Source organism: Mesoplodon mirus, assembly GCF_964341445.2.
Source record: "Mesoplodon mirus genome assembly, chromosome: 5".
NCBI lineage: Eukaryota > Metazoa > Chordata > Mammalia > Artiodactyla > Ziphiidae > Mesoplodon > Mesoplodon mirus.
In genome coordinates, this window is record NC_138980.1 from 175,252,035 (window position 1) to 175,273,491 (window position 21,457).

The following is a 21,457-nucleotide window of genomic DNA, read 5'->3' on the forward strand; positions in this document are numbered from 1 at the left end:
CATGGAAGAGCTGAATGTGCATGCAATAGCCAACTGGCAGTGAGCACCTTGGATGTGTCGGGCACTCAGCTGCATGCTGGGTATACAAATACCCTCCTGAAGGCCCCAAGGCAGCAATAAGGTCACAGCCTAAATAGGTCCAATTCAAAATCAATGGTGATCAATAGTGGAGATTCAAAGAGCTAAGGGAGTACGGAGAAGGGAGAGATTAATTTCAAGTAGCTTGATTACTCAAAATCTCATCCCTTGGTTTTCTGTGTGATTTGATCCCCCGTATACTGACCATCTGCAGTGGCATCATGCAAACCAAAGTCTTTCATGTAAATTCCACTTTTGATCCTATGAGCACTCTATATTGAATTTTTAAAAAAAAATAAACGTAGTGAGTGATGAAGTCTCCGAGTAATGAGACGTGAAACAGCACTGAAGATAGGGAAAATAGAGCAGTTTAGCTAGTTACCTTTGAATAAGAGAGACTGTAAGAGATTTTATATCTTTTAATTGTAAGATATAAAAATAAATTGTGTTTATTTTTCATGTATTAGATAAAAAGATTATAGAATCTACTTTAAGCAGAAATTTCCAAATGACATAGCAACTGGCAGTTCAATCAAGATTATAGAGATTATTTCTAAGGAGTAGATATTATAGCATCATTGTGCTTTTTACAAAATAATTACAAGTCTTTGTTTCAGTGTTACGTTTATGCATAGAATTTTGCTGCACCAGTTTCTAGCCAGACATGGAAATCACTTCCCTCAAGATGAGCAGAAGATTTAAGTACAACAGGAAGGAGGAACTTTGTAGGTTGGACATTGGCTCTTTATCAGATACCTACCTGGGACCATAATTACAACTAACTGTTCTGTGACCAACACATAAGGCTATTGGGATTTTTATTTTTAAACAGTGAAATGCACAAGTATAGTAAATTTTGTGTTGGGACAGGGGGGAAGGAAGGAAAGGAAACCTCCTATCCTCCAGAGTGAAAAACCAAAGGTAATCTTTTGATATGTTTCACTTGTTCGGGAATAGTTGATAAAAAGCAGAAACCCAACCCCAAAGGCTTGAAGGACACAGTTACTCATTGAAAAAGAGATGTGTTCACACCTCAGTTCACTTAAAAAATATATGGAGCCTCATCCTACCTGCAGACACTGTGGTAACTGCACTCTCCCCTCTGTATCATTGTGAGGGGTGGTGTTTATGTGTGTATCCTAATTACTTCCTCTTCCCTACTGGGACCTTAACTTATAATATTAGTCTTTCTCATTTCTCAGTATCTTACACATTTTAATATGTAATATCTTACATATTTTAATGTAGTCGGCAGTTAATAATTTTTTTTAATTGTGGAGGAGACTAGACTAGAACAAAGCAGAATAAGAAAATGCTCAAATTAATATTGAAGACATGTAATGTTGACAAAGTTGTTAATTCCTGATCTTTCCCATCAGTTGCCCCTGCCCATTCATTGACTACCAGTGAAAATAGGGCTGATCATGAGGATGTTTACTTGTGAATCAGGAGGCAGCCTGCCCCCATCGTGAAGCCACTCAAAGGAAAGACTGAGCATTCGGGGATAAGGGGAAAGGCTAGAGGATGTTCGAGACTAAGGTGCACATGAGCTATCCCTACAGTTCTTTCAAGTCCAAATTCCATTCTTCTGTCTTTGGAAACATGACCTTATCAAAGCACAAAGAGGCCGGATTTAAGACTGACAATCATACGTTGCACCCGGTGTTCTTCAGACCAAAGAGGTCTGATTGGAATTTGTTTTTGTTTTTGTTTTTGTTTGTTTTTTGATGTTCTTCAGACCAAAGAGGTCTGATTGGAATTTTTTGTTTGTTTTTTTTTTGATGCTATAATGATTGGATTTTTTGACAAACCTAGTACGCTAACAGTGTCAAAGCTCGACCTGGTGAAAGTCATTTCAAGGAGAAATGCTCTAAAAATGCTCTTTTACAAAGACCATCCTTCTAATAATAATACCAGTGTGCCTCTCACCACTTTTTCTTTTGCAGAAAGATTTCTTTCCTCCCTCCCAGAGATGCTCTCAGAATGAGGGTTGGCCACCCCAAGGCAGAATCTATAACACCTTCCATAAAAATGCTGCCAGTATTTGTTCAGTTATGTTATCTAAGGAACTGAGGAGTTTTGTTTATATTTTAAGATCAGCAAATGCCAAAAATACTAATGTGAATTGAATAACCTTTCCCAGTGTTACATTAAAACACTGATAGATTGTCTTTAAACATGTCTGCAGAACTTTTTAGATATTAAAGAAAACATTTATGTTCAGTAGCATTTTAGCATTGAGCCTATTTTATTTTGATTTAATTCCTAAAAGGTATAGTCCATATTGTACACCAAGCCTGAAGCCTTTGCTTTCCTGTCCTTCACAGACCTGGGTTTGTTGTAGCTTCTCCACTTACTATCTGTGTAGCCTTGGACAACCTGTCTGAGACTCAGTTCTCTTATCTGTAAAACAGAATGAAGTATAACAGGGAAAGATGTTGGAAAAATTAAATGAGAACACTTGTGTCAATTACAGCATGGGTTTGAAGATTCATTCTGTTCAGCTATTCCTGTGTGCTCTAAGGCCACAGGTTCTTGGAATCTGCCCCATGGCTGGCCCCAGCAGTCACTGAAGAACACTACCCTCCCCAACCAAACCCTCCCCCTAGAAGTAGAGTTAGAGCTACTTTACTTTAGGTCTCCAGTGTGAGCATCACCAAAGTATGCAAATTACTGGACTCCACCAGTGATCTCAAGGTGAGGCCCAGCTCTCTCCATGAACATGCCCTCCAGGTGATTCTGATAATAACCATAGCTTGAGAACCATTGCCCTACCTAGATCATTCTCTCTTTCCATTACCCTTCCCCACAGTTTCTAAATTTTTTCAGCCCCTTTCTACCTTCCATTAACTCATCTCCTCCAGCATCCTTCTAATAGCCTGTGCTGTCTCTCATTCAGTTACTGCAAAAGTTCTCTGCTGGAACTGAATCCTTAATCACGGTTGGAGAGGAAGACCAGAACACCCTCTCAGGTGGTGGAATAACTAAAACCACCCAAAAGATTCACCTTTGACTAGATTGTCTCATGTCTTTTGTACCTTCTGGAAGCTCTCTCTGTCTCCCAGCTGTGCATTTCATTACAAGGGGCCCCTTCTGTTGGCTTTAGCTCAGTCTGTGCCATTGTAGGAAGGAGTTTGGGCAACTCCTACCCATAAAAGGTGCCATAGGCATCCCAATGACTAAATTTTCACAGAAATCTCTGTGTTCTTAGAATAAATTTCTAGAAGCTTACCTCTGGAAGGGCCAGGGTAGGTATCTTTTTGAGGCAGGTGAAATTAGATCTCTAAAATACTTCAGTAAGTTGAAAGCTTTGTGTTTGAAAAGTATTTCAAACTTCTCAAAGAAGAAGAATCCTTTGAATCAAAGAGCTTCTGATTCCCTGGTCGATTGTAAATGAAGCAGACCTTGAAGACTTGGCCAAAGTCTCCCTTCTTTGCCGTCACAGAACTCTCACGGATCACATGTTTGGAATTTTCCATTCTCCATTTAGAGAGTTTCCTTGCAGATATCTGTGACTCACCTAATTCTAGGATGCTTTTGTGGAGGCCGTACCCCCTGATTAAATTATATTCTTGGTAAACCTGAAAATGCAAGGAAAGTGTTTTGATTAAAACTATGAGAGGAGGTGACCACCGTGAAGGGCTCTGACACATCCTTTTGCTTTGCAGGAATGTTAGTTCAGCCGGAGAGGAGGCCCGCAGGAGGATGCGGGAATGTGATGGGCTCACGGATGCGCTGCTCTACGTGATTCAGTCTGCGCTGGGGAGCAGCGAGATCGATAGCAAGGTTTGTTGAATTTGCATAGATGAAGCATCTTAGAGAAGAAGGATGCCCAGGGGACCAAACAGTGGCTAACAAGGATGGAGAGTTAATGCTCTGTTTAATACTTTCACTCTGAGATCTATATCGACTTTTAATCCTAGCCTAGAACTAGACACTTAATTCTTGATTAGTAGTGAATGAAAATTTAGATTAAGTTATTGTAACTACAGGTGTTCCAGATGAGTGTATAAACTCTCATATACCAGGTTGCCCACAATCTTCTAGCTTTATTTTCTAAAATCCTTTGGCAAAAGAAAAAGAAATATTAAAACTACCTGAGAGTCAAATAATCCTATATTCTTACAAGATAGCTTCTGAACAACTTAATTTTGTCCAGTGCCATGTAAGGAATGCCTGATGAAGTCTAAATAACTGCTGTCAAAGTGCTACATAAACGAGCCTGTCAAAACATTGATCATCAGTGTCCATTCAGTGCTTTAGTTCACAAACCAAAATAGAATTGGGTGGGCTTCACCAGTGTTTGAGCTATTTTGTTTTGTCTTCACTTGTCTTTTGATTAGTTTTGGTTCCTTTTCAACAAAAAATTTGTAATTTCATAATATCCTGGTATCAACATGGACTTTACTGATGCTTTCAAGTAATACATGTGATGAATGTGATACCTTAATAAGACCTTAATACATGTGATACCTTAATAAGACCTTCTCCAGAGCCACTCTGTTGACATTTGGGTCCAGTTCTTTGCTGTGGGCTGCCCTGTGCACTGTAGGATGTTGAGCAGCATCCCTGGTCTCCACCCACTAGACGCCAGTACCATCCTTCCCGCAGACCAGTTGTGACAAACAAAAATGTCTCCAGATATTGCCAGATATACCATGGGGAGCCAAAAATTGGCCCTGGTTCTGAACCAGAGCCTCAATCCCATGGTTTTTAATACCAACTCTTCATCGGAATTGCCTTTGAAACATTTAATAAATGCATGTGCCTAGACACCATCACAGCCCCGAGTGAATCTAAGTGTCCAATTCTCGTCTCCGATTTCTATTCCTCTGAAAGTTCATCAGGTGATTCGACGTGCATCTTGGATTGAGAACCGCCTTAGTAGATACAGCTTTAAAATGGGCACTAGTCGGGAATACAATATAATGTAACTTAGCTGTAAGGTCTGATAAAGAACAAATAAGAGTGATTTTATCCATTTAGTTACTCATTGGCATGGGGATGAGTTGCCATGGCACTTCTCAACCTTGACTACACATTAGAGTGACTGAAAAATTTAGAAAATTACTAAAAAAAACTAGAAAACTAAATTACTAGAAAAGCTAGAAAATTACTGATGCCTGAGCCCTACTCCCTAAAGTTTAGGACCCATGATATTTTCTGGGACTCTAGCCCTTTGAGTACCAGCTGACTCCAGTTATGACACTGTCTGTCATCTTATCACTGCCACTCAGTTACATTTGCATCCATTCATTTACTGTGTACGACATCAATTTCAAAAGTGAAATATGATAGAAAAGATTTAATCAACCTCTCTTGTAAATGCCCTTAACAGCCATTTTAGACCTTTTAATATCATTGACAGGAAAATTAAGTCCCTGAAGAAGCAACCAGTCGAGATGCCTTGAGTATTTACAGATACCTGTTAACACAATAGAGGAATTTTGAAAAGAGCTACTGAAGGTAATTCATAATTCACAGAAGCTGCAATGCTAAGGATCTTAAGATTCAAAGTAGTAGAGACTAAGGCAGGGGATGCTAAGCCTATGGATACCAAGCAAGCTTTAATACTGTCTGGGCCTTGTAGCTGAGAATAAAATAAGAGTCAACAGCCTCTTGTCTTGGTCCAGTGCCCACCACTGGGTAAGGTAGCCTTCAGGAGCATGGTCCAAAATCAGAGTGCTGTGAGGCACGCACATCTTTCTTCTGATATGTCAGAGGACCAGACTCCTCAATCTCTCGGGAGACCTTGGAGATTCTCCTTGTTAATGTCCACATTTCCCCCAAAAGAGGAAACTGAAAAACTGAGGACCATTTAGGGCTGGAGTCAGAAAACTCAGATATTCCTTGAAATAATGCCATTTGCAGCAACATGGATGGACCTAGAGATGATTATACTAAGTGAAGTTAGTCAGACAAAGACAAATATCTGATACCACTTATATGCAGACTCTAAAAAATATGATACAAATGAACTTATTTACAAAACAGAAACAGACTTAGAAAACAAACTTATGGTCACCAAAGGGGAAAGATGGGAGGGAGAGGGGATAAATTGGGAGTTTGGGATTGATGTACACACCACTACATTTAAAATAAATAATCAACAAGGACCTACTGTACAGCACAAGGAACTCTGCTCAATATTCTGTAATAAACTAAATGGGAAAAGCATTGGAGAAAGAATAGATACATGTATATGTATAACTGAATCACTTTGCTGTACACCTGAAACTAAGACAACATTGTTAATCAACTATGCTCCAATAGAAAATAAAAATTAAAAGAAGAAAAACCAGAAGACTCAGATATTCCTGATTGAGCAGCAAGAGCACCAAGCTTGGCCCCAGGAGCGTGCTGTAAAATGTGCCATCTCTTCCTCCTGATGACCAAGGACAGGGCCTGGGTGACCTCAGCTTTGAGACAAGGAGGATCCTTATAGCTGTTGAAAGGATCAAATGTGATAAACTACTCAGCAGTGCTTTGCTGGCCAGAATGTGCTATCAAGTTTTAACGTATTATTATTGTCCCATCACTTTCCACTCAGCCCTCTGCGTGGCCACTTCTGAGCTTCCTCAGTGACAAGTTAGAGGAGGGAAAAATGTGTGCCCACTGTCTTTGAGGCCAGCGAAGTTAATGAGTGAAAGAGCCTGGACTCCACACACGCTCTCAGCTCAGCTCCTGTAACTGGAACAGTTTGTTGAAAGGGTAACATATGGTGGAGCGTTCTACAGACAGCTTCCAAATTAGCCCTTTCTAATAGAAAATAAGGAGTCAAAATGACCCTGGTGACCAAGAGGAACTACTGAAAGCTCTGTTGACAGCAATGAATATGGGAACCAAAACCACCAGCTGCCCCCACCTTCTGCTGGTGTCCCCAAGGAGGGCGGTGGCTGTCTTCTGTTTTTTCTTTTTTTCCTGCCCCTGCAGAGAAAAGCTCTTGACTTGGTAACCCTCCCAAACCAAGCTTAAGGTGAGATAAGTTCAACCCCTGGGGCCACCCCCATCCTTCCCTCTCTACCACTTCCTCTGTCTCCCTTCCGCCCTCCCCATCCCCACTCTCTCTCTCCTTTCTCTCCCCGCCATCCAGCTTCTCTCAAAATCATCCCTCAGCCACAGGTAGATTGTAAAACATTTCTCAAAACGGCGGATTTATTCCCCAGTAGTCATTTGTCAAACAGAGGCATGGATGTGCCCCCAGGGAAGATGAACAGCAGGATGAGAAAGGAGTTTATTCTCCCAAGTCTTTGATGTAAGAAAAATCAGTTTGAGCTGATTTAAAAATCGTTCTGACTTATGCCATAACATTTCCTTTTCAGGGAGAGACTTTTCTCCCTTTCATGCATTGTCCTGTGTTTACCTACTTCCATGCCGGTTCCTTTTTCAATGCTGAGAGGATGCTTGAAATAGAAAATCAAGTTGACTCAAAGCCTGTGGGATTAGCAGCCCATGAAACCTTGAGAAGCTGACAAGAAAGGCTTGGAATGGCAAAGGTCCAGAAATATACCCTGAAAACTGGTTTTCCTGCTTGGTTTTCCTGCCCACAGTAGTCATGTCAAACATATACAGTGCCTTTTGCCAGATTCCAGCCATAGGTGGGATCAGTGCAGAATCTGGACCCTGGCAGCTCTCACCGCCCTTCCAGTCCCAACCTAGGACTAGAAAAAGTGGTGCAATCTGGTATAAGTTACTGAAAGCTTCAGACCTCATCTGTAAAATGGAACGATCTTCCCTGCCTTGAATGGTGGCTGTCACACAATTGGTGCCTGAAAAATGATAGCCAAGTTGGAATGCTTTTAAAAAGACAACTTATCTCTTCTTTTTCAGATTTTGTACACCTGGAACTGACATGACATTGTAAATCAACTATACTTCAATAAAACAATTTAAACTTAAATTTAAAAAATAAAATAAAACTTATCTCAGTTCATTTTTTTTCCATCATTATCTTGTCCTTTGTAAAAATTTGGTATTTTTTTTCCTCTTCCCTCGGTTCCTCAAATCCAAGACAAAGGTCAAAAGGTTGCTGCACTGGTCTGAATGTTTGGTTCCCCCAAAATCCATATGTTGAGACCTAATCTCCAATTTGGCAGTGGGGACTTTGGGAGGAAATAGAAGCACAGAGAGATTTCACACTTTGGCCAGGGTCACACAGCTCATTAAATGGCAGAGCCAGGACTCCATCATGGACCCATTAGGTCTAGGTCACAAGCTCTGGACCTCCCAGCACTACCATCTCCACCATTGTTAATTATATAAATCCTTGTATAGCACCTGCTGTGTGCCAGAAACTCTTCTCAGTACCTGCATACCTGGTTAGTTTCCTGTTGCTGCTATAACACATAGCCACAAACATGGCAGCTTAAAAACACAAACTTATTATCTTACCATCTTAGAGATCAGCAGTCCAAAATGGGTCTTTTGGGGCTAAAATCAACATGTTGACAGGGCTGCATTCCTTCTGGAGGCTCGAGGGAGGCATCTGTTTCCTTGTCTTTACAGCTTCTCAAGGCCGCCCACATTCCTTGTGTCGTGGCCCCTTCCTGCATCTCTAAAGCCAGCAATAGCAGGACACGTCCTTCTCACGCGGTTTCACTCTAACTCTTCTGCCTCCCTCTTTTGCTTATAGGACCCTCAGGATTCCGTGCCCCCCGCCCTGGATAATCCAGGGTAATCTCCCCAACTGATTAGCAACCCTCCACCACATAACCTAACGTATTCACAGGTTTCAGAGACTGACATGTCGACATCTTTGGGGCAGAGAGCTTTATTCTGCCTATCACATGTAAATACTCTAATTCCCCTATTCCACACAGCAGCCTAAAATGTGGCCACTATTATGGCCGTCTTACAGAGGAGGTCATGGTCACGGAGGTATTGGGTGCACTGTCCAAGTCACACAGCCAGTGGTCATAGACCTAGTGTTCTATAGGTATCCAGCTCTATGTGTGTCCTTAACCACTGTTTAACACCACTGCCAGGAAAATAGGAGCACCAGCCACCTCGAAGAAAATCAGCATGGAAACATTGATGTCCCCAGGTGAACACAGAACCTGGCTTGCCTGGGACGACCCTGGTTTGCACCTCTTGCCCTGTTTCACTCCCAGAAAGTGCCCCTGGTAGATGGTAAATGTTAGTGTCACCCTCCCAGAGCTGACAGAAATCCAGTTGTCTGTACTCTTGGTGGTTCAGGGCCCTAGTCCCCATTGCAGCCATTGTCCATAAGTGGATACCATCTGGGACCTCTTGTGGTTGTGGGTTCTTCCTCGCTCAGAAGTGAATTTCAATCAACGACAGCTACTTAAAAAAGGACCTCTTGTTGATAAGTAGTATCTTTGGGGTGAGAAAAGGTCTTAAGATTTTTCCAACCTTCTCTAAATTCTTTCCACTGTGGCTTTCAAGGGAGCCTTTAGGGGCAGTGGCTACATGCATCCAAAGAAAAATGTGTGTGTAAAGATGGATTGCTTTTCTGGGTGGAGGAGTGCTGGTTAGTTTTTATTCACTCCTCCTCCTTTTTTTTTTTTGGATTCTCCAGACCGTTGAAAACTGTGTGTGCATTTTAAGGAACCTTTCCTACCGGCTGGCAGCAGAAACGTCTCAGGGACAGCACCTGGGCACAGATGAGCTGGACGGGCTGCTCTGTGGTGAGGCCAATGGCAAAGATGCAGAGAGCTCCGGGTGCTGGGGCAAGAAGAAGAAGAAAAAGAAATCTCAAGATCAGGTGATGTGGGGACTCGCAGCTGCATGCAATCGGCCCCTGCCCTAATCACAACATGCATGTTTCGTCTGTGTCTGCAGGTGCAGGGCTCTGCGTTTCTAACACACGGTCACATCACTAATGCGTCTGCACAGGCTTTCCGTGGGGATTTCATAGCTGAAACAGTGGAGCATTACGTGACTCCCCTCAGGTTCTGCAGCCACGCCAAGATAGGAAATTTCAAAAAGGGAAGGAGCCGCTTGAGTCCAGGGCAAGCTCTAAGGTTCCAGCTCACACAGTCGAGTCAGATGCAGGCGTTGATTCTTCTGTGTCGAAGCACACATTTATTGCGGTCCTTGCGGGGGCCAGGCGGGGGCCTTGCAGGTGGTACAGTTGAACAGGATAGGTGTGGTCTAAGAAGGGAAGCTGTGGAGAGAGGCGCAGAAATCCAACATGTATCGTATAGGTCATTTGGGAAATTTTGGATATGCAATCTTGCACTTATTGTTGGAAAATGGAGTAATTCACAGCCCTCCCAACAGAATGACATTAGAAGCCTGGCCTTGGGGGACAATTCCGGTTACTCCAGATAGCTGTCCGGCTGGAGAGGCCTCTTCAAAATGGAATGGCCTTTCCTCCAGCAGCTGTCGGTTGCCCTGCAGTGAAGTAAAGGCCCACAGACTGTGATTCTCAGCCTTGGCAAAAACAGAACAGCCTCCAGCCCTGTCCCTCGGGAGCCTCTGGGAGGTAGAACCCCTCACCCACCAGGCCCCCAGGTAAGGGAATAATGAGAAAAAGTGCCCGTCCTGCGGCTGCGAGAAACCCCTGCTACTGAGATCTTCCCGTCTCCTCCGGACACTGTAGTTATACCTCCAGCCTTGCCCTGGACGCTATGGTAGTATCTCCAGCTGCTGAGGGTCCTACAAACCCAAGATCTGACTGTCCTCAGGAGTGGATGACTGAGAAAGTGGGTCAGAATCCCCAACATGCTCTCTTGCCAGGTTTTTAATTCAAAATAAATTTTCAAAAATATCTGTTTAGATCACAGCACACTATTTTCTAAACTATTTTTGGAATAGTTTAACTCTGAGTGAAGGTTAAAGGAACTATTTTATTCACGGTAAGGATTAATGGGAATGTGTCCTTAAATATAATTCCTACATTTAACCCGAATGTGTCAGTGTTAGCATTTTTGTAGCATTTTGTAGTTTACAGTTCTCAAGCTGTTTGTAGTCCCTGAGGCTCCAGGTCTTTCTTCTGGATCTGTATGTTCCAGCTTAAACATGCCTATAATTTAGGAGATACAGGCTCATTGCCTCTTTGATGGTGACCTTCCACTCTGAGAAATAAATCCCCAGCCCTGCTTTTTCTCCTGTCCTGGATCAGTAAACTCTGTCTTTCATCTCCCCCTGAATTGGAGGAGCCTTTTGGGAGGATTGAGCCGTGGTTCTTAATTCTGCCTCTTAGAGCCCTCCTACCAGGGGGAATGCAGTGGTTAGCCAGCACCTGCCATGTGCCAAGTATTATACTAAGTGATGTCACACACTTCAGTTATCCTACCTGGTACTTAAGGGCGGCAAACTATTATGGGTTCTGAATATTTTTCAATATCAAATAAGTTAAAGGTGGCCTAACAAAGGTACATGGGTTCTTCTCATGGTTTCCTTTTGTGGTATTGTATACCATGGGGCCCAGTCCCTACACTGCTTTACCCTGGAAAGCAAGCTCAATAAAGTTGAAAGGAAGAAAAGCCTATGGGCAAGAATATAGTGCTTTACAGTCTGCCCTGTGATCAAAATCACCTGAATCTCACCTACAACCTAATGATTCAGAGCCTCTGGGATGGGCCCAGGCAACTTTGGAAATCAGATTTGTGGAAGTCCATTAATATGACATTAGCCTTGGCAGGCAGAATGAAAGAAAGAAAGAGAGAAAGAGAGAGGGAGGGAGGAAGAAAGAAAAGAAAGAAAGAAAAACTTTAAACTGAGGTTAAATTCACTCTGATTTCATGGTTTTCTCTTTAGTCTATGGCTTAGATTTTGAAGCACACCCTTCTGATGGCTTCTGTGCCTGGCCCTGGTGTCTCCTTTAGTAAGATTCTGCCCCGACACTGAACCCTTTCCCCAACTCTGCCAAGGTGTGCTCACTTGGCTTGAGGTCTTTCAAATGACAGGTGAGATTAGGAGTTGATTGGGTCCAGAGAAGCCAGGGGTCAGAAGAGAACATTCATGGACATCACCCCAAGACAGAGCCCTTCGTCCAAGGTGCTCAGCTGCTTCCATGAGACCTCATGGTGAGCGATATTCCACTTTAGAATGCTGTACTTCAAACCATAATTTATGACGTCAGTGAGCTCTCTTCTAAGTTCAGTCTGCTAAAATGATGAGTAGAATCTTATGATTTTTGCCTGAAATCTAAATGAAAAGGTGTACAGTCTGTTCCATTTTTCTTCTTACAATATTCTTTTAAGGGAGAAAAAAAGAATTTCTTTAAGAAAGTTTTGCTGAAACCACCGTAAGTTAAAATACAATGGAACTTTGTTGTTTATAAAGAAGCTTCAAAGTTATTTCAACCAAATGATAGTTTTAAAAAATGTTTTCAAACTGTTCTCCTACATAATACAAAAATATTTTGAAGTGCCAGGAAATTCAGTATCAAGCTTAATGAGGATGTAAACAGATGGAGTTCTAGGTTTGCAGCTATAAAAATCGTCAGATATAATACATCCCCTGGAATCTCTACTGCTCATAAAGTCAGTCTCTTTAAAGAATAGGTAGTGATTATAGAAAGTGTATAATACAAAGTGAATTGAAGAAAGAGGTATATAGATATAGATACAATGCAGATAAAACCTGGCCAGTTTAGTAAAATATGTGTCATATGCAAATACAAAATATATGCATGTACAAAAAATGTTTTTTTTTAGAAAAAGTGCAGTACATCAAAGTTGATGGAAGATAGTGACTGATTCTTCTTATGTGTATTTGTAAATTTTCTACAATGGGCATTACAATTGTAATCTTTTCAAATATTATTTTAAAATAATATTCAAAAAGGAACTAACTGACCAAGTCAGTGTTTGTTTATGCAAATGTATATGCTTTTTTCTCTTAAATTTGAGTTGCCTCAGAGAAAGGCATAAGATAAAATGAAAAGTTATCTAATCCATGGCAGATCCTTACCAGGACAGAGGAGCCAGAGATTTTATCGGGAAGCAAAAGTGATGAAAATCTAATATTGGTTTAGTGATTGACTGTTGCTGAATTCCAGAAATTTATGTTGACTTTCACCTTGGGCATTGGTATTCTGTACCTTTGGAAAATACTATACTTTGCAGGCCAGATTTAGTTATAATAAAAATCTTGGAAACTTTCTTTTAGATCCTTGATAGGGATAATTCAAGAAAACATATGATACAGAACCATCAGATGTAAGCCCCTGTGTGTGGCTGTATTGGACACTTCTATGCATCGTATTCTGGTCCAAAAGGATGTTGTTGCAAATTCATTAATTTCTGACTTTGTGCTCCGTGCCTATCTCTGAATTATAAGAAATGACTGGTTTCTCTAGTAGCTCTTTTCAATTAGACCCTCTGCCAAAGCAGTCTACATGTCATGTGCCAAGAGGCATATCTCACCCGGCACAGTCCTCACCGCCACTGGCAGGGCTTTGTGCCAGCAGCCTGGCAGAGCAGGGCAGGGTGGCAATCCGAAGATTGGGGTCCAGGGAAATAGCAGTAGACAAAATTGATTTAGCTGCTTTCCCACCCTTTGTAGAAATAAGCATTTTTGTTTGTTTTTCGATTTGGGATGTGGCCAAACTTCCTGCGATGGTGTCCGGGGAACAGTGGTGCTCAAACATGGATTAGAGGTAACAGGATACTGCTGGCTGATGGCCCGAGCAGACCTGGGCCTTCAAGACCTACTCTGTGTGAACTTGACTGTGTACAGAGAAACCCGCAGAGAAAAACAGAAGTAAAACAAGCAAGATCCCCTAGAGTTCAAACATCTCTCTTCTGCTTGAATCACCTCTGAATTTTTTAGTTCACAGGGATATTTATATATCCACATGGGTGAGGATGTCAACCTATCAGAATTCAAAGGTGATTCTGATCCAGCATTTTTATATGATCAACTTCCTCTCTCTCCTGATAATCATTGTTTAGTGAGCTGGGATCAATTTAAGAGAGGTATTATTACTCTTTTTCATCTCTTTTCTAGGTTGTTGACACCAAATGCACAGATTGTGGGAAGTTTCACTTAAGATATCAGCATGATATCTTATCCACAAAAGCAATAGTATTAGGCTTCCGTGTAAAACCTTTAAGGCTCCTTAATTTCTTCCATGACTATAGACATGTCTTCGCAGAAGCTCAAGGCCTTTACCCTGCACACTTTCCCAGCCCAGCCCAGCCCAGCCTAGCCCAGCCCAGCATACCGCAGGCCATCTCCTCACTTCTGCTCACGCTGCTCCTCGGTCCAGCTTTCCCCTTCCCTTCTTCCACTCCTTGGAGAATTATCCTTCAAAACCAAGTAAAACATCACCTTCACCCTTTCAAGAGTTCTCCCAAGTAAAAAGTGAATCCTTCTCTAATCTGCACCTGCATGGTTTTATTTAAACTTCTTCTCCAGTGCTCATCACATTATCACTCACATAGTCACATACAGCAGTTGATCTCCTAGAGGGAGAATTTTCTGAGGGGCAAGACTGTGTGGGTCTTCTTTCCGTCTTTGACATCCAGCCCAAGGCTCAGCACCAGCTGTGCTGAATGGCAGTCCAGCTGTGGTCCACTGGGGCCTCTAGCTCTTGCTGTGGGGTTGTTGCCAGTCGGCGGTCCCAGCCTCATCCATTGTCTTCTTGGGACACTTGGCCTCCCATGGCTGCTGTGAGCCAGGAGCACTGCATAGCCCTTCTCTTTCCATTTGTGGTTCAGGCTGTTCCTCAGCTTCTCATGGCAGTGCTGCATTTTATTACCTTCTGACTCTGTGATCACCAGCAAACCTAATGAACATTCTAGATCATGATAATCATCTGAGAACATGCAGTTCATGTCAACAAGTGTAGATGCATGTATCTCAAAGTACCCCTGGGGAAGCATTACTTTGATCACACCAGACTAAAAGATGCTTAGTTCTGAAGATGTCAGTGTGTGACATACATAAATGGGATTGGATGCCATGAAATCCCATCCCCTGAAAAGTTTCCTTGGAGTTTCAGGACTTTGTACTGGGGGCCGCCTCAAGAGACTCACACATAGCCCACTGTGTCCCATGGATGCTGTTGGCCCAGAAGTGAGACTCTGAGAATAAATAGCAATCAATGTCCCAAAGCACAAAAATGAATTTTATTGCTAGTTTAAATCAGTACATTGCAGATTTGAATTTTAAACTTACTTAAATTTTAAATAAGTTTTTCCTTGAGATAAAATATATATTAATTATAAGTAAAAATAGTATATCTATAAAAATATTTTAAAGAACTTCAAAAAATTTTATAAATATTTATATTAACAAACACATGCACACATAATGTGTAAACAATATATGAGTAAAATAGCAATAAGCTACAAGAAGAAAATAATGCACACACCCCCATCATCTTCCCTTCTAGTGTGAGCCACAATAAAAATTTATACCTGGGCCTCTAATCCTTTCTGATCTCTTTCTCTCTGTATTTATGCATAGCTTTGTTTAACCTTTCAAAATACAATTATAAGATATTGGTTGGAGTGTGAGTTAAGACACATCATACGACATCAGACAGCCAAGTTCATAGTGACTTAGAGAAGACAAGTGTATTTCCTGCTAATGTAAAAGTTGGTGCTGCTGGAGGCTCTGGTCTGAAGAATCTCTGGAGGCTCCTTAGATCTGTCATGCTCACCTCTTTAGGATGCTGCCCTCCTCCTCATGGTCCAAAGATGACTCTATATCCAGAGTCCAGGAGCAGAAATGGAGCCAAAAAGACAGAGGGGAATACCCTTTCCTCTAGAACTGCCCCCGCTGAATGTCACACACATCACTGTTGCCTACACCCTCTCCATCTGGATGGGACACATTAGCACCTGAGTTGCAGGGATGACTGGGATGTGTAGTATTTTTGTGGGGCACCGTGACCCTAGGTGAACCTTGGGCATTCTCTTAACCAAAGGGAAAAGGGGTACAGTGGCATACTAAGGGGGTGCAGTAGGAGTTCTCTACCTCAGTAAGGAGGGATATTTTATCCTTGAAATTGTTTAGAATTGTCTGCACATGGTAATAAGAAAGACCAAGTTTCATCCATTTGGCTGTTTGCAAATTCTCTGCAGACAGTGTAGCCCCCGATTACCTGCAGCCAGGTGACTGGCACACCACTGAAGGGAAGGACGGGTGTGGGTGCAGCACCCACCCTGCCTCGCTCTGCAGGCTGTTGTAGACGCTTTATCACTTGGCTCTACATGACCTCTCTCCTTGCCAGCAAATAGTCATCTACACCAGAATATGGAAGGGCTACCAAGAACTCCATTGTAGGGGTCGCCGTGTTGTATGAACCAGTCCCCGATGATCAGACAATGAGGTTGCTCCCAAATTTTAACTAACATAAACTGCAATAAACATCCGTGTATATCCTTAATCACTTCTCAAACATGTAGTTTTACTTTTACAAAGAATGCTTTTAAGGCTCTGGCTACATAGCCAAATTTTGTCTTCATCACTCTGGATGCCAGTGACAGACAGTGTGAGTACATTTTGATTTGCTTTATTATCACCTGCTGGGTCTGCCCCTTTGTGACATTCCTGATGCTTTTAAGTCCTCGTTTCCTAGTATCACAGGTTGTTTTTCTTTCTTCCAGGCAGTTTCTGTTTCCTTATTAGTAACCATACTTTCTCGTTTGTGGCTTAATACCATTTCCTCTCTAACCACCTGCTGATTTCAGCGGCAGCTCACTCCTCATGGCTGGTAGCAGGGTAGTCTCCCTCTGCTGTCACCTCACCGTATGCCAGGAGCTTGGTGACTCAAGACATGCTATTTCATGTCCTCAAAGCAATAAATCGCATGCGCCCACAAAGATCACGGCTGCACATTTTTGTGTGGTGACTGTCCTTTGCCGCTCCCTGTGAATGAGTGAGATGCTTCTCCTTCTTCTGCGCCTCTCATATAAAATGTATCCCATCACCTAGAAATGCTGCTTTCCCACTTTCAGTGGGTTTACAGACTTAACGGTCAATTTTTGGTGTCTCATTTAGTTTGGGTTTACATTTTACCATTCAGTACTCACGGCATCAGTCAATAGTCTGTGTCTTACAGACTAGACCTGGGTTTCTCAACCTTGGCACTGCTGACATTTGGAGCTGGGTAATTCCCTGTTGTAGTGCTATCCTGGGCATTATGGGATGTTTATCAGCATCACTGGCTTCTACCCAGTAGACACCAATCAATAGCACTGCTTTCCCTAGTTGTGACAACCAAAACTGTCCCCAGACATTGCCAACTGTCCCCTTGGGTGTTAAAATCACTCCAGTTGAAAACCACTGTATTAGACTGTCTTTGAGGGATGTATCACCAAAGATATAAACAAACAAGACTACAGGACTACCTCAAGGAAGTTGGCAAGTCAGGGACAGGGTCCCTTGAAAAAGCAGGTAGTGGGGTGGGTCATAGCCCAGGTTTCCCTAGATGTGGATGAGAAGTTAGGAGCAGAAAGAATTCTAGATGAGCATTACTAGTGTTCCAGTTGGTTCCATCAGGATGACTTGGGGAAGCGGCGGGCAAGCCCAGTGATGTAGACCAGCCTTGATAACACTCCTCTGTGGTCACAACACAGTGGCCGCCTTGTGCCAATCTCCAGAGCTGGCAGCATCACCCGCCTCCCTCCCGCCTTCTCCTGAGGGGTGTGTGCCCACACAGGCACGGAGGTGAGTCAGCAAGTCTGTCCCTGAATGTCTTTTGTTCTGAAGCCTTGTTTGGGAAACACCATAGCCGATCTCACCTTTAAGACTGGTTTCTAATCTCTCAAATGCAAAATTCCCCATATCTTTTGCAAGGAGAGCCTGGAGACACATGTACCACAAGAATACGAGTCACTGGCCATCACCTCTGTTCTCTCTTTCCGTAGGTTCAGCCTCCCTGTAGTCGATGGCTTCTGAACAGCTCCCAGGGGAAGTCAGATGCCCGAGCTACCCTTGCCTTCCAAATACCCAAGCGTCAACACAAAAATCATTTCTCTTTTGACTTTTGACAGTTGCTTGGAGTTTTGTTTATTTTTTTTAATAACCATTACTTCCATTCCCTTGCCTGCCTCCTTTTCCTCCTCCCCTCCCCCCATTAGCTGAAAGTGATGATGAAACACGGTCAGGGCAAAAATCAATTAGTAACTGCTGTTCAAACCAAATCAAGCAAAAAGTGGCCAACAGTGGATGGACTGTGTTTAGGTTGTGGCTTTTCAAAGTATTTAGCACTGGCTGCGGCCTAATTTACCCAAACCCTGCATGAAGGAATATTCCCTGACAGTTTCCCATTTTAGAGCCATTTTCTCTTCCTACATTCTGTGATGTGTAACTTCAGCTGGGAGGCAAGAGTGGGATTTTAAAATCAGACTGTTTTCCTGTCACTGAACATCCACTCCCTTTCCCTCGCAGTACCTCTGGCCCATTTATGTCACTGAAATCCCTTTAAAAGAAAAGTGAGCCTGCACACATGCTGACTGTCATTCTCTGTCGTTGGTAGAGAAATTTAGGCACTAGAGATGCATTCTGCTGGTGAAGTGGCCTTTTCTATTTGTGTTCCAAACATACAGCAGCAAAAGCTCTTTTCCGTACATAGACTGGAATGGCTGTGACATATGCAACAGAAGGAGCTGTGTATTTTAGCAGTGCTCCTCCCAGAATGTAAATCTTTCTTCCATGTAGGCGAGAACGTCTTGTTAGCATCTCCGTGGTACCCAGCCTGGTGCCTTGGAAGTAGAAACTGGGGTAGTTGTAAGCTCCTTCAGAGGGAGGAGCTGAAATTCCCTCATTAATTCTTCTCATTCAGTAGGGGCTCTTATGAATGTAATAATCTTGTGAGCCACCATCCCCTAAAGAATCCATTTACACAGTCTCTTTGTAAAGTGTACAGACATCTTTACTTTCTGGGTTTTGAACTTTCTAATTTTTTTTTTTTTTGATGGTACCATGCAGCATGTGGGATCTTAATTCCCCGACCAGGGATCGAACACACACCCCCTGCACTGAGAGCACACAGTCCACTGGACCTCCAGGGAAGTCCCTGAACTTTCTGATTTTTTTTGTTTTGTTTTGTTTTGTTTTTGTGGTACGCGGGCCTCTCACTGCTGTGGCCTCTCCCGTTGCGGAGCACAGGCTCCGGACGCACAGGCTCAGCAGCCATGGCTCACGGGCCCAGCCGCTCCACGGCATGTGGGGTCTTCCTGGACCGGGGCATGAACCCGTGTCCCCTGCATCGGCAGGCGGACTCTCAACCACTGTGCCACCAGGGAAGCCCGAACTTTCTGATTTTTATCTCTAAGTCAGACCTCTCTTTTTGTATAAGGAGCAAATGGCTTCCATGATTCCATCCTCAAACCAACTAAGAGAGAAATCTTTAAAATAGAATTTAAGCCCTAAGGAGAAGTAAAAGTATTAAAAGCCAGTCTAAAGAAAGGCTTTTTTTTTTTTTAAACCCACACATTGAGCCCATTCCCACAGTTGTGTGGTTTTCTTCCTAAGCAGGCATTCCTTACAGTCAGTGGCCAGTGTGTATCTCCTTCCCTGACCATGACCACATCAAAAACCACTGTGTCCAGATTTCAGCAAACCCTTGGCTTCTAACGTGGGAGCATCTTATTCTCTTCCTTTTAAAAAATGTTTGAGCACTACCTTCTTGGAGAGAGAATACATATTTTCAATTCTAACAATTTTGGATAATGAATGATATAAACTGTTCACTTATTTGTTTTATTGATATTAGTTGTACAGTCATACCTTTAAAGCCAGTCAAGCAAAGTACTGATACATAAAAAAGAATGAAATGATGCCATTTGCAGCAACATGGATGGACCAAGAGTTTGTCATACTGAGTGAAGTAAGTCAGAGAAAGACCAGTATCACATGACATTGCTTATATGTGGAATCTTAAAAAATGATACAAATGAACTTATTTACAAAACAGAAATAGACTCAAAGACATAGAAAACAAACTTATGGTTACCAAAGGGGTAAGGAGGAGAGGGATAAATTAGGAGTATGGGATTGACAGATTCCAACTATCAATACTACACGTAAAATAGATAAGCAATAAGGATTTACTATATAACACAGGGAACCATGTTCAATATCTTGTAATAACCTATAATGGAAAATAGTCTGATAAATATACATATATATATAAATGAATATATATATATATATATATATACACATATAACTGAAAAACAAAAGTGTTGATAATATGTTAGTGAATGTGGTGCTACTTGGGAGGACAAGTCAGTCTATTGGTTTGTTCTGTGATCTACTGTCAGCATAATCCTGCTTTACTCACTCCTTCTTTGCTGCCAGCCTGTCCCCAAAAGAGTTTCCAGGGCAGGACAGCCAGGGTGTAGCTGGAGGGTCCTCGTAACACTGACACCAAACTTTCTTAGTGCTTACTGTGACTACTGTCTTGCTCAGCTCGGGCTGCTGTACCAAAATGCCCTAGACCAGATGGCTTACATAACAGACATTTCTTTCTCACAGTTTTGGAGGCTGGAGGTCCAAGGGGCCAGCAGATTCGGTGTCTATTGAGAGCCCCTTTCCTGATTCACAGATGGCCATCTTCTTGCTGTGTCCTTACATGGCAGAAAGAGAAAGCTCTGGTCCCTTCATCTTTTTATCAGGATACTAATCCTGTCATAGGGGCCCCACCCTCATGACCTCATCTAAACCCAATTACCTCCCAAAGGCCTCACCTTTAAATACCATCACATTAAGGGTTAGACTTTAACATATGAATTTGGGTGGGACACCAATATCAATCCAAAGGTTTTGTTTTTTTTTTTTTTTAATTTATTTTTGGATGTGTTGGGTCTTCGTTGCTGCACGTGGGCTCTCTCTAGTTGTGGCGAGCAGGGACTACTCTTCATGGTGATGCATGTGCTTCTCATTGTGGTGGCTTCTCTTGTTGCGGAGCATGGGCTCTAGGTGTGTGGGCTTCAGTATTTGTGGCTCGCGGGCTCTAGAGCACAGGCTCAATAGTGGGGCGCATGGGCTTAGTTGCTCTTCAGCATGTGGGATCTTCCCAGACCAGGGCTCGAACCTGTGTCCCCTGCATTGGCAGGCGGATTCTTAACCACTGCACCACCAGGGAAGTCCCAATCCAAAGTATTATCTGTTGAAAAAAAATCTAAAATACTCTGTTATAACCCACTCAATCCTTAATTTCTTAAACTCAAAGTATATTTGTAAATTCTCAATTCCTATAAATAAGACAATGAATAAGAGGAGCTTTAATGCTAGAGATTATCAGGGTTTTTTCCTATTTAATAACATGAATGACCTACATAAAGTATAATTTGAACATTTAAGTACTAACTTTAAGAATCAAGAACAGCTAGAACTTTTGCAAGTTTTATTCATTAAAATGTAACAGATAAAATTTTAAATGTGCCTAAAATTAAGGAACATTTATTTAACTCTCAAGCCTAAGGAGTAAAACTATGAGGAGGAAGGG

At 42.3% G+C, this 21,457-nt stretch overlaps 1 protein-coding gene across 2 annotated transcripts in view; it reads left to right on the top strand.

Annotated features, from left to right (window-relative positions):
* CTNND2 (catenin delta 2) overlaps window positions 1–21,457 on the top strand; it is a gene marked incomplete at its 5' end in the record, with an annotated part of 948,683 nt that overhangs the window by 801,093 nt on the left and 126,133 nt on the right. For both annotated transcript variants that reach the window (XM_082623542.1, XM_082623543.1), the window contains 2 exons: window positions 3,747–3,864; window positions 9,617–9,802. In XM_082623542.1, the coding sequence (XP_082479668.1) occupies window positions 3,747–3,864; window positions 9,617–9,802 (304 nt within the window). The remainder of the gene's footprint in view (window positions 1–3,746; window positions 3,865–9,616; window positions 9,803–21,457) is intronic.